Below are 13,675 nucleotides of genomic sequence, written 5' to 3' on the forward strand. Positions count from 1 at the left end.
GATCAAAATGCACAGAGATTTTGTTAAGAGGCAAGAAAGCTAAAGCCCAGAGTGCACTGGCAAAAGGGAGAGGGGCAAGAGGCGGTACTGGGAAATGAGCCCAGGGCCAGATGGCGAAGACCATCAGATACCATGCTTCAGAGCTCAGACTTAATCCTAAACCACAGGGAGCCTGCAAAGGTTTTCTAATGCTGTGATAGAATGATCAGGTCTGAATTTTGGGAAAACAACTATAGCAGCAGTACAGAGGAGATTGGGCATGTGTAAATGCAAGTCAAAAAACGCTTTATGCTGTGAAAAAGAACACTTCTTCATCTGTCATGAGAAATGATCTGAAACTGTTAAAGAAAAGGTAGCGAAGCTCAAATAAAGCTCTATCAGTGTCTCAGGATCCTTTTTCTTGCTGCTTTGGGCATGATGCCTCATTTTCTTTTCCCTTTTGATTTTATTAAGTGTGGCTGCTCTTCAGAAGGGTAGTTTTGGGCCCCTAGAGGTAAGCTGAACTGGCTCAGAGTAAGCTTTCTGTCTCTGGTTCTCTGGCTTCTGCCCTAATTACCCCTCCAGCTTGTGGGTTAAGTTAATCTATTATGCAAAGTGAACTTTCCCCCAGGATCTCAGAAGTAGCACTTTATCAAGAATGTGGGGCCTTGGGGGCCTGCACTGTGGGCTGGGGACCTATTTGTAGTCCCGTGATTGACTGAAAAATATGACCGAATTCATAATCTAGAATTTCTTTGGTTTAAATTCAAGTACGGAACATTATGAGTAACTTTAGAAAAGGGCTGTCTGTTCCATCATGGCTAAAAAGAGCCGGGCGTGGAGGCACTGGAGTGGGCAGTCAGAGCAAGCAGACTCTTGGTATTTATGAGCAGGACAGAGAACTTTCCAAATCCAGAAATGTTCCTTCCTCACCACTCCATCACTAACATTAGCACTGGTTTTCTTTTGGGGATATATTTTCCAGGAAGAAACCAAGTTTTTAGCCATGTAGGAGAGTTCCTGTGAATACTCTGCAGAGAACTGAGCTGTATTGCAGGGTGAGTGCTGAGCGTCTAGCCTGGATCGCCCTCTAGCTATGTTATTTACTCCTTCACTGAAGCCTTGCAGCAGATGATTCAAATGCCTGTCAGCACAATGACAAATGACTAAATCTCAGGCTTCCAAGGGTGACACTGGTAGTGTTAAATCTGTGAATGTCAGGGGTCTACTGTGGACCCCTCCCACCTACGGGTGTCCTCTCCCCGGGGCCCCTCCGTGGGCCAGACTTACTGCGTGGTCAAAGGCCACTGAGTTGATGACCATGAAGTTCTCCAAGTTGTACTTGTAGGGCGTGTAATTCCCATGCCAGGCCACAACATTGAACGGGGAGACATCCTGATTAACAACAACAACAAAAAAAAAAGGCAGGAAAGGGTGATTTTAGCATGTAATGCTTTTGTAGCTATGATTCCTCGGTTCGTACTTGGCATTACTGTCTCTTTTTTGATTTGATTCTGTTCTCATCATTTAATAATACCATCTTTGGGAAAAATATCACCCTGAATCATCTTGTGGTTGCTTCACATTCTCTCAAACCGTCCTCACTACGCCGCTAACCCTAGTCTTCCCGTTCATAAGCTGCAGCTGCTTCTGATCACATGTGCAGCACAAGCACAGCACATGCTCCAAGCAGCAGTGCCTTTTCAACAATTTTAACACAGTTGTGAGAATCTGTGGATGCCAGCAATTCTTTGACAATCTGGGCCACCGTCTGGGTTTCCCAGTGCTGAGGGCAGGCACTTGGCTGTGACTGCTCTCCAGCTAACTGCTGCCCAGAGGAGATTCTGGTATGTTCAGTGCCTGGGTTGGTGAGTGCAGGAAGGCTAGAAGGTCTCTAAGAGTTCCAGCCCCAGGGACTTGAGATTTCAGAGCAATCCTAAGGTGATGTTTCTTGGGTCTGTCCTGGGGTAAGAGAGGATCAGTGCTCTGTTATAGGAAGGTAGTTAGGCTAGGGAGTCCAGGTGATATAGTCCATGTAGGTCAGCCTCCCAGGGCACAGATCATGGCAGAGATGGGAGAATGGATCAGTGGGGGCTCACACAGAGAATAACCTGCACAGAGTCCATTTGGAAAGTGGAAACCCATGGAGCTGCTGGCTACCTCTAGAATGGTGATCCTCTATCAAATGTATGTCAAATATAATACAGGGAATAGTCATTTAAAAATGAACGTGGATGGCACAATTTCGTTCCTTTTTATGGCTGAGTAGTATTCCATTGTATATATGTACCACATCTTCTTTATCGCCATTTGCAGAGACGTGGATGGACCTAGAGACTATCATACAGAGTGAAGTAAGTCAGAAAGAGGAAAACAAATATCGTATATTAACACATATATGTGGAATTTAGAACAATGGTACAGATGAACCTATTTGCAAAGCAGAAATAGAGACACAGAGGTAGAGAACAAACATATGGACACCAAGGGGTGGGGGGTGGGATGGACTGGGAGATTGGGATTGACGTATGTACACTACTGTGTACGAAGTAGATGGCTGGTGAGTGCCTACTGTATAGCACAGGAAAAAAAAATGAATGTGATTTCCACACTGCATCCCCAGAGGTCATCATTTTTTGCCAGGCTGGAGTAGTGGCTCAGCACCTGCATTTTAAACAAGCTATCCTGAGAATTTCTGATACAAATGGTCTCTGAACCACATTTTAAGAAATCCTGATCCAGAGAATATAAGGGTGACTATGTGTCAATGAGGGTGACAATGAACCCTCAAGAGTTAATTTTAAATGCCAAACTAGTTGGCCTCTGCTGGTTAGCATACCTTCTAGATGCTGTCCAAAGAAAATAACAATGCCCTAGCAAAATATAAGCAATAAGTTAAATGGGCAAAAATAAAGCAAATGAATAATGGTAAACAGAAGAGATATTTGGATTATTTTTACTGTATGTTTACTTTATTCTACTATATTATATATCCAGTATATGAAGTAATAATGTATTATATTATAGATTATATATTGTTATTTTTATTATTATCTATGCCTTTGCTTATCTCCTGAGTTTACCAGGCTGGTGCTATAAACGAAGTCAAACTAAATGAGTTCTGCTTGTTTTCTATCAATCATTGCTTGTATTTGAAAATATGGTGACCATTGTTGAATATAAGTCTTAGACGAACTGCTATTAACTCAATTCCCTTTTCAGAACACATTGCCCTGCCTGTATATTATGTTTCCCCCACCATTTATAGAGACCTAGATATTGCGGGGTTTTTATTGCTTGATAAATAGAAAGAGGATGCATGCCCTTTGGAGTCAGAAAGATATGGGTTTGAATGCTGATTCTGTCATTTACTGTGACATTTGGTAAGTTATCACCACCTGGCCTGTTTTCATGACTACAAATAAGGCAAGTAGCACCTTATTTGTAGTATCTTAGTGATGTGGTAAAGATGAAATAATATATGTAAATACTTAATACTAGCCTTGGCAATCAGAAGGTGCTTAATAACTATTCATTCGTTCCCCTGCCTACAAACCCGCTTACTTTACCTGTTTGGCAGCAAACAGCTTGCCCTGGTATTTATTAATCACAGTGTAACCACCTGGCACTTGGTGATCTTCATACCAGGCAACAGGTATCAAGAAATCACGAGGATTGGCCAAGCCATTGGCTCCTAGAACAAATGACCCAAAAGTCTTTTAGACACTTCTGAAATCACATAGGAAAGATGCCCACTGTTGCACAAAGAGAAAGGGCTTTCTTCCACGTCAAAAGCTACTCCACAATTTGCTTTCATTGTTCAAAGGCTCATTGGAATCCCAGTCTGGTGACTTTTAAGGAGGACCCAAGGAATTTGGTCAGTAAAAAATCATGAAAATATCATCATCATCATCACCAGCATTACGTCCTAAAGTTGTAGAGTGAATATGGTTTATAAACAGTTTACATGCATTATCTCATCACTACAGGGGAGGGAAGGGGAGGAGAGGAAGAAACTAGAAAAGAAGAAAGGGAAGATATGATAGAATACTAGATCTTTTTTTCCAAGAAAACTCTGATGACTCTAGAACTCATCTACAGTCCTTAAGAAAGAAAAGGTTACATACTGTAGCCCCAGGCGTGCCTCTGTTCCTCAGACAGAACTCAGAATCAACCCAAACCTGAAAAACTGCTCTGCAGCTTGACAATCTGTCTGCCACTGAGGGAGACAGTATTTGGGACTTGCCTGCTTACCTTTGTTTTGTGAATGTTCCCTCCAGAGAGAAAAAAATAAATCAAAAGACCAAAAATGAAAAACGTAAGTACAAAAACATAATTTAACTCCAAAAGGAGAGACCTGGGGAGTGTTTTATCATTTCCAGCTCCTGGGGTTTAAAAAAAAATATGTCCCCAGCTGGTTAGTAAATTATATATATTTTCCAGAGGGTACGTGTTCCATGGAACCCGGAGGCTCTGCTGGCTCTGGAGCAGCAGGAAGCCAGAGCAAAGTGGGAAGAGAGGGTGGAGAGCAGGATAACAGATGGCCCACCATGGCTCCACTGCCTCTCTGCTGCCTCTCACCTTCCTCTGACTATTTGGATCCCCCAGGGGAGTGACCAGAAGGCACATGCTGGCCTGTCCCTGGTTTGCTCTAAAAAAATCTGTTGACAAGGAAAGGGAAGAGCTGGGGGCTGTGGCCACCACCTTCAGCAAACATGCCAAAGATGGATCCAAGGGCCAATTTTCCCAATCACTCCTTTCACTCCCAGAGACGTTTTGAGAACAACCCCTCCTACTGCCTTCACTTCTCTCCTGCTCTCCTGTCTCCAGCTTGCCAGAAGAACTGGGGGTGGGGGACCTTGGTTCACTTTTGGAAGTTTTAATCTGCCTCATGGAGGCTGTGGTTTCTAGCTCCTTCACAGGACTGAGTGAGGTACGCTTTTTGACCCTCAAGTGTGTAGATTTTTTGGAGGATGCTCAGTAGGAATGTGAGGGTCATAGACTGTATGTCTTTCAGTCCGTTTCCCCTTTCCATAGCCACATAGCCCCTACCATTGTTATGGCTTTTCCCATTTTATTGTCTACACACAAGCCTCTCATTTAAGAACATGATCTTCCTTCTATCCACAAAACCCATTCCCACTTGTACACTTTTTCTTAAGCTGATCTCTTTCCTCTTTATTTTCCCTCAACTTTCCGTCAAGGATTAGTCAAATCTTATCTTTTCTATGAAGCTGTTCCTGGAGACTTGGCCTACAGTAACCCAGACTTCTACATCTTCTAGGGTATACTGTGTATAACCTGAAATCTATTACATATTGTTTTGCTCTCCAATGGTCTGTATACTATTCTAGAGAGAGATTTACCATGGGCTGGCTTGGATCGTTTTCTGTTATGCATGTATGTGATGGGAAGAAGCTTGTTCTACCCTTAATGTGGTTCCTGTCATTACACTCAGCACAACATGGGAGCCGAGACAAGCTGATGGACTGGTGCACTGACCAGTTAATTAATGAAGCTGTCATCTCATCAGATGGGTCAGCTATGCCATCTGGAGCCCCTGAACTTAGAGGTCTGAAATAAGAAGTCTGCGATTGCTCAGGGAGCTCTAATATGTTCTGAAATTCCCAACTATACTTGGTCTAGGGAAGAAGTTGTCTAGAGAGGAAAGTTGAAGTTTGAGTGAGATAAAGAGGGGAGATGGATGGTTAACTTTCATGCAATTATCTGTGTCCTATATTTCAAGTCAGGCTTAGAAGCTTGCATTGAAGATTTACCAATTGGTCCCAGGTCAGGCAACTCAAAGTGGACGCCGTAGACCTCCAGGATGTAGCCCCTGGTCTCCTCGAAGACATCTATGCTGAACCGCATTCCTCTCTGGAACAGAAGTAAACACTGGTGTGCTCTCCCAAATTATACCTGTAGTTATAAAGAAGCTGCCCAAGAGCCATAGCCAGCCTCACTTGCACAAGTAATTCTGTAGCCTGTTGAACTATGTTGGAGAGGTGACCAGCTCAAAGAGGAGGTAGAAAGAAAAACTTAACCTCTAATCACATCTGTGACCCAAACCAATTCTAGTCTACTCTCTCACTGGGTTCATAGATAACAGTGCCCTGATTTAGCCAAGTTTTAAAGAAATCCATCTTCACTGCTTTCCACCCCCACCAGGGCCTTATCCAGAGTGTGTATAAATATTTAGGAAAGTGAATTGACAATGTTCTTTGCTTTGTGATTGTGTGCTATTTTAAAACAAAGTAGGGGGCTTCCCTGGTGGTGCAGTGGTTAAGAATCGCCTGCCAATGCAGGGGACATGGGTTTGAGCCCCGGTCTGGGAAGATCCCACATGCTGCAGAGCAACTAAGCCCGTGCGCCACAACTACTGAGCCTGCGCTCTAGAGCCCATGAGCCACAACTACTGAGCCTGCATGCCACAACTACTGAGCCCGCGTGCCACAGCTACTGAAGCCCGTGTGCCTAGAGCCTGTCCTCTGCAACAAGAGAAGCCACCGCAGTGAGAAGCCCTTGCATCACAACGAAGAGTAGCTCCTGCTCGCCACAACTAGAGAAAGCCTGCGTGCAGCAACGAAGACCCAACACAGCCAAAATAACTAACTAACTAAGTAACTAACTAAATAAATAAAATAAGTTTGAAAAAAAAATAAAACAAAGTAGGCACACAGGTCTAGTTACCCTTCTGCACAGGGAGCCTTCTGTATAACTTAAACTCCCTCCCCATTGCCCAGACATGACAGAGAATTTTAGAGTTGGAAATAGCAGCAGTTGCAACATCAGATTGCTCCCAAATTAGGGAGAAGCGGGGAGGAGAGGGGGGACACATCACCAACCTGAATGACGCATATCTCGTTGGGCTGAACAAGCATCTTGCCAAACTCGGTGTAAATGAGAAGTTTCCCTTTCTGGGGAACTAACAAAAAAGACAGGGTGGCAGTGAGTAGCTCTTTTCATGCGAGAATGACTTCATGAAGAGTAAAAGGCTTAAGGGCTGCATTTGCTTTTTCATTCCAAATGAAAAGTACTTTATTGAGTTTTATGGGGGAATATGACAGAATTGACAACTTAGGTTAGCTATTTTACTGTCTAGAAAAACATGAATGGAAAAATTGACTCTGCTTTTTTCTTCTTTTCTTTGGTTGCCAGGTAAGGAGCTTGTATTTGCACAATTCTGTGGCTTGACCAGAAAGAGCAGCAGAAATAGGATGGAAAAAGACCCATTTCTGATAGTTCCAGCAGGATGCTGGCATTTGCATGTCTACTGTCTACATCAAAATGTTCACTCCAGAATATCAGTACTAAAACCATCGAAAAAGAATGGGAAGACCAGAGAAATCCCTACTAGACTTTCCATCTTGATGGTCTCATGAAAATTTGTATTTATATTGCAGATATCAATGACAGATGGTCTTTTCTTGGGTGAGTTTGAAGGCAAATAGAGTTATCTTAACAAGTTAATCAAATGTTGGTATCACTCTTCATTTCTTTTCAGCTGCCCAGATCTCCCAGATCAGAAAGGCCCAGAAGAAACGAGCAAAGGCAGGGAGACCAGGAAATAGAGTAGGGGCTTGGGGGTACACAAAGAATCTTTTCCAGACCTCCAATTGCCTTTACACCTCAGTCTGTAGACTGCACTAAGTAAGACAGATTGAAAGGAAAGTCATATGCATACAATTAAAAAGTAGCTTATGACTAGGGATCAATTACCAATGAAAGGGTCTGAAATCTTCAAAACTTACCAATCAAGAAGTCTCCGTCTGAACTGTAAAAGCATCTGAAACATATAGAATAATTCCTATGATTTTCAGTTTTAACACTGTCCAGGCAAATTAATTCACTGCACAAATTATTGCTCAGTACCTGGTATGTGCCAGGCTTAGTGCTGGGTGTAAAATGATGAGCAAAATGACCCCATCTCTGCCCTCATGGAGCCTTAGAGTCTAGTAGGAAGTCAGACAGCAATCCAACAATTACAGAACCATATCATCATAAACTGTAATGGCACTGTGAATGTGACGTTCAGGGGACTGAAAGAATAATGAACCTGATCTAGTCTGAGGAGGCAGCCAAGGCTTCCCTGAAGGGGGAATGTTTGACCTGAGATCTGAAGAAATCATCTAGGCGAGGGCTTGGGGATGGGATGGGGGTGGGGTGGGGAGAACATTCCAGGCAGAAGGAACAGCACAGGCGCCTGCTCTGAGGCAGGAAGGCACATGGCAGGTAGAAAGAACTGAATGAAGGCTAATGTAGCTCAGGTAGACAGAGAGGAGGAACCTGATATGATGCTGGACTCCAAGGGACATCTCCAGTGCCTTGTCACAGGGCCGTGATCTTGGCCCTGATTCATGGCTCAGAGAAGTTAAATGACTTGTCCTAGGTTGCTTAGCCAGGAAGAATGGATTGAGCTTTGGACACAACAGTCTGGTTCCAAAGGTAGTGTGCAAAACTGCTATGATATTCTGCTTCCCAAAGAAAAGGCAAAAATGACTTTTATGTAAGTGTTTCTGATTGAAAAAAAATCTAATATGTAAGTTCTTTTATTTAGGATCTTTAAACTTACGCAAAGTTATTAGCTGAAGCAAAAGTCTGCCACCAACAGGTAGCCCTAATGGCTGCTCATATAGTATGATTTTGGACTCAAGAACAGCCCTGGGGAACCTTAGAAGTTAAGGATATTCTGACTCAAACCTGATTAAAGTCAAGGTTTGAGTCAGAATACTTAGACTACTCCTGCTTTCAGTGCCCCATTGTCCCTCTTCTATTTGCATTGTTATGTGACATTCTTATTTATGCCACAGGAGTCAGTCAAGATAGAAATGCTCATTTATTGTCATTATTTTAAAATGTATACCAAGATTGCTCTGGGGTAAAAAAAAAAAAAAGTAACAAAAACAACAAACCAGCCTTCACCCTCTTGCCAGTAGCTCTTGGGGAAGGGGGCTCTCGTGCCATAGCTCTGAGCCACTTACCTGTTGCCCATGGAGGTGTTGCAGAGGAAAATGTGGACAGCAAGCCCATTGTTAGACCTGATGTCTCCAGCTCCACACAAGGTATGCAGGCCCTGGGAGAGACCCGCACGAGAGGGAAAGGTGAATGAGGCCAGCCCTCCCGCTGGTCCCTGAGAGTCATGAGGCAAATTCTACTAGGATCTTCCCTTTGGGACCAGGCTGCCTCTGGGGAACCCGGAATTTACTGACTTATGTTTTTTAGATGGTGGCTCACCCTCATTGCCAGGCATGGCCCTAGATCTGGATGGTCTTAATGGCTCCATCAGAGTTGACCTTACAGAGCATCAATTCATTACTTGGCATTTTATCAGTTTGGTGCTTAAGATCAACCTGAAGGAGAGTTTCCTTTGGAGGTAAAATCAGGCATCTAGGAGGCTTGGGGAGGAAAGTTGCAGCATTAAGGACCAATTAATGCCCCTCAAATATACGTTACCATGTGGGTAGCCCTCTGCTTATGAATAGGGTCAGCCCTAACCTTTCTAGAACAGGGTAGAGGAAAGTATTCTGACCAACTGTAATCCTCTCTGCTAATAACCCACAGTCCCAAAGACTTTAACACATGGGCCTTCCCAAAAGGAGGGAGCTCTGTTCCTCCAGATAGCTATAATTCATCCAGGGTGAGGGATTTCTTTTTATATTTTAACTCAATTTGCAAGTTTGGGGCCTATTTAGATGAGCCCACACAGGGCTTGGAGCACTTAATACGATAAAGAATTCAACATGGAACAAACAATTTGGCCTAAGGCTGGGCACCTGGACTCTCCTTAAGTAAGCTATGAGCTGAGGTTGGTGTACAGAACCCTCCACTGGCTTCTTTGAGCCCCACCTCCTTGTAGTTCCCAGCCTCTCCCCTATATATGCTTTGTTCTGAGCACAGGTGTTCCAATACTCCCAGCACCTATAACTACCAAGCAGAACTTCTAATCAGCATTGTGCTAACTAGAGTTGCCACCCTGAGTCGATGCTATTCTAGCCCAGGGATCCATTTTGGGGAGTTCATGAAATTGGATGGGGAAAAAAATTATATATGTATTTCACTAATCTCTGACTTAAATTTATCATTTCCTTCAATTGACGTGAATGTAAGCAACAAACCACAGCAGTTGTAGAAGTGCCTGTAACCTTGTACTGATAGAAACCATAGATGCTTTCATATCACATTATAGTTGTTACAGATATCCCAAAATATCATTTATGCTCATACTTTTAATAACCATAGTTATTAGATCTTTTCATAGATCTTGTGATTTAGTGCATTAAGAAGGTAGCATATATATTACTATAAACCAAACCAAATTTGCTATTTTAATATTTTTATCACTGTATTTCAATATAATTGGCTTCTTCGTAATTTTATGTAATTTATTTTATGCATTTAAAAACACAGGCTTAAAAAAAATAATAAATAAATAAAATAAAAACACTGGCTTCCAGACTTTCAAAGGAGTCCATGGAACAAAAAGGCTCAGAACCCGTGTTCTAGCCAGGAACAAAGAAACGTGAAGTAGGTAAATGCCCAATTTCCATTGGCTGTTTGGAGATGTTGTAAATAGCTCACAAGCGCCCTTTGGTGTCAGTGGCCATATAGTGCCTGTACGTAAGACATCCCTCTGCCAGCCCCAAAAGCAGAGGCAGGTGGTGCTAGGTCTGCTGCCTGCCTCCAGGGCTGTTTCTGCTGGGCACCCAGCCTGCAAATGGCTGGATCACTCACCGCAGAAGAGAAGAGAGTGGTGGGCAGGTGTGGATAGTATTGACTTACACTCACGAAGTCCACTTTCTTCTGAGAGGCTTTTGGAATCTCAAATGGTTTCCATCTCAGCTGGAAAAAAAAATACACACACAGAAAAATTATTTCACAAGGGGAAACCATAGACTTTCTCAATAAATAGCATGAAGAAGGACAGCTGCTCACTCTGTGAGGCTCTGACTACTTGTGATTTTGTTATTTTCAATTTAATAATTATCCATCATTTCCTTAAAGGGGCTCAGTTGGGTTCTGTGTGTGTATGCAGGGTGTATGTTTGTGTTGTGTGTGAATGTTTAACCTATATGTATATATATATTGTCTTCATTCCTTAGCATTTTAAATTACAAAAATAAAAAAATCATTGCTTCCTATTTCAGAAGCTATTTCTTTTAACATTTTGCTCTGGCACATCAGTGAGTTTTGACTGATGCTGCTTTTTATGCTATTTATAATCAGCTCCCTCTCCTGGTGTGTCAGCCTCTCTGTGTGGGCTCCTGACACTGCAGGGGAAGGCTCTACTTCTTACTTCCAGCCCTTGGAGTTTTGAATTATTTCTTTAAGAGAAAGAAAAAGCACCCAGCTGAGATCGGATTTGGTAAATGCAGTACCAGGTTCAGTTTCTTCACCAAACCCCGTGTTTGTCCCCAGGCTTCCTGCCGGTTCAGTTTAAATCACAACAATCTTTAATTTAATAATGAAATGATCTAAGCAAGTAGGAAATAAAATCAGCAGGTCTGAGCCCTACTAGAAGTGTCAGCCCAGCACTTATTCATCAACTTGGCCGCGGGCCTGACCCAGGCAGTCTGGCAGCTGATAAACCCAGCAGCCTCAGGACATCTCATGGAGTGACCTGCACCCCAAGGGCTGGCTCCACTGGCTGCAGTGCCTGGTCAAGGCAGGCCAGGCAGGCCCTCCAGTGGGTCATGGGGCTCAGCTCATTCTGTAGTCCAGAGAGGCAGCTGGGTGGGAAAGGAAGCAGCACGTGGAAAAGGCAGCGCTGGCGTGATCCTGCCTCTCTGATGTACACAGTCAGGCAGCAGCCTTTATTTCTTAAAAGCAAAGCAGGATTATCACATTCTGGGACTACTTGAAAAGAATGTAAGATGTTGATTTGAAAAACATTGTTGAAATCATGCTTCAGAAAGAAGGAAAAGGTTTAGGACTAATTCCACTGAGGATGATATTTCCTGGGGCAGTGGGGGGAACCTGAGATCAAGGATCTAGGAAAGGGTTTCTCAACTCTGGCACTACTGACGTTTTGTGTCAGACAATTCTTTGTTGCAGGGGCTGTCCTGTGCATTGCAGGATGTTTAGCAGCATCCCTGACCTCTACTCACTGGATGCTGGTAGCACTCCCCCAAGTTATAACAGCCAAAAACATCTCCAGACATTGTCAGATGTCACCTGGGGGACAAATATTCCCTGGTCGAGCACCATTGACCTAGGAGGATATTCCCCCGACATCAGCCAGGGCCACAGCTAAGCGCTGCTGGCTTTTTGAAGGGGGTTTTGGTTTACCATGAACCATTACCTGCTGCTTCCCTGTTTACTAGCAGCACAGAGTTTGTACACCCAGGAAGATTGTCTGGAAGATAATGCTACATAGAATCTTGGTTCTAAGAGGAGTCATCATTCTAGATTTCCCAATGGAAGGGATTTAAGTATCCGATCAGTGGTTACCTGGGCAACCTTTTAGATCTATCCAGAGATTCTAAACCCTGACAAGCCATGAGAATCACCCAGAGAGTCTCTGAGACCCGAAAACTAATTAAATCAGAATCTTAATTCTGATTGAGAAGGTAGGGCCCAGGCATCAGTATTTTATAAAAGCTCTGTCTTATAAAAAAACTTTAATGTGCAGCTATGGTCTAAGAATCAGCACACCCAACCCAGAGAGCCTGTGATTTTTGTATTGCTGTTCATGTTCATGTTCAGAAAAGTCCACTTAGTCAACCAACCAATCAGTCAATCAACGAAATTGTTGTATCTAGGGCCAGTTACCAAATAGCAAGGATGTTTAAATAATACAAGTCTAAGGTTTGCAAACCTAAGGGAAAAAGAAGAGCAAGAAAAGAGAGAGAAGAAAGAAAAAAAGAGAAATAAACAAAAGGGAGCAAGTAAGCAAGAGAGAATCCCAGTAATAGGAAAGCACTACCTGGTTTGTTGCACCGAGACTGAAACTGAGCAGGACCCTGCAGGGTCCTCCCAGGTGTCCCCTGTTTCTTGTTTGTAGAAAAAAAAAAAAAAAAAGGCTTTAGTTTGCTAGGCCTTCTCTGAGCTCCAAAGAGTAGGCTCAAGAAGAGAGAGTCACAGGACTCCTGGTTCCTCCTCAAGGGATATACATGTCTGTATCTGATGCATATCTTTGAGTTGTTCTGCAGAAATTAAGACCCCTACCCAGTGGAAGATGGTGACTATATGCTGACAACAAGCACTTAGACCCCAGACTGGTTGGAACCAGAAGGTTGAGATTCCAGAGACACCACTGTGTTACCTCACCACCAACCAATCAGAAGAAAGTCACACCCCCTGCAGTCCTCACCCCAAATTTTGCCTTTAAAAACTCTTCCCCAGAAATCATCATGGAGTTTGGCCCTTTTGAGCATGAGCCACCTTTTCTCCTTGTTTGGCCCTTGCAATAAATCTTTCTCTGCTCCAAACTCTGACATCTCATTTTGTTTAGCCTCACTGTGCATCAGGTACATGAACTTGGGTTTGACAGCAAGACAGCACCTTTGTAGATCTTCCTGAAACTAAAAATACCTGTTGTGGGTAGAAATAAAGTCCTGGTCCCTAGAGAAGAGGTTGGTACATTTTGTGTAGGAAAGACTGAACCAGAGAGGACAATGGGTTGGTTTGGTTAGGTTTTTGCTGGTCAGTTTTTCAAAGTCTTCTGTAGCACATCAGTCATGAAGAGAGAGAGCCTGGA

General features: G+C 43.2%; 1 protein-coding gene across 1 annotated transcript in view; it reads right to left on the minus strand.

The window, feature by feature from the left end:
- Positions 1-13,675, minus strand: part of HGD (homogentisate 1,2-dioxygenase) — a 46,207-nt gene that overhangs the window by 10,128 nt on the left and 22,404 nt on the right. The window contains exons 5-11 of the mRNA XM_082394952.1: positions 10,759-10,818; positions 8,961-9,052; positions 7,731-7,765; positions 6,825-6,904; positions 5,757-5,856; positions 3,549-3,673; positions 1,270-1,374 (exon numbers count right to left, since the gene is read on the minus strand). Of these exons, the coding sequence (XP_082251078.1) occupies positions 1,270-1,374; positions 3,549-3,673; positions 5,757-5,856; positions 6,825-6,904; positions 7,731-7,765; positions 8,961-9,052; positions 10,759-10,818 (597 nt within the window). The remainder of the gene's footprint in view (positions 1-1,269; positions 1,375-3,548; positions 3,674-5,756; positions 5,857-6,824; positions 6,905-7,730; positions 7,766-8,960; positions 9,053-10,758; positions 10,819-13,675) is intronic.

Source organism: Balaenoptera borealis (assembly GCF_965194805.1).
Source record: "Balaenoptera borealis genome assembly, chromosome: 5".
NCBI lineage: Eukaryota > Metazoa > Chordata > Mammalia > Artiodactyla > Balaenopteridae > Balaenoptera > Balaenoptera borealis.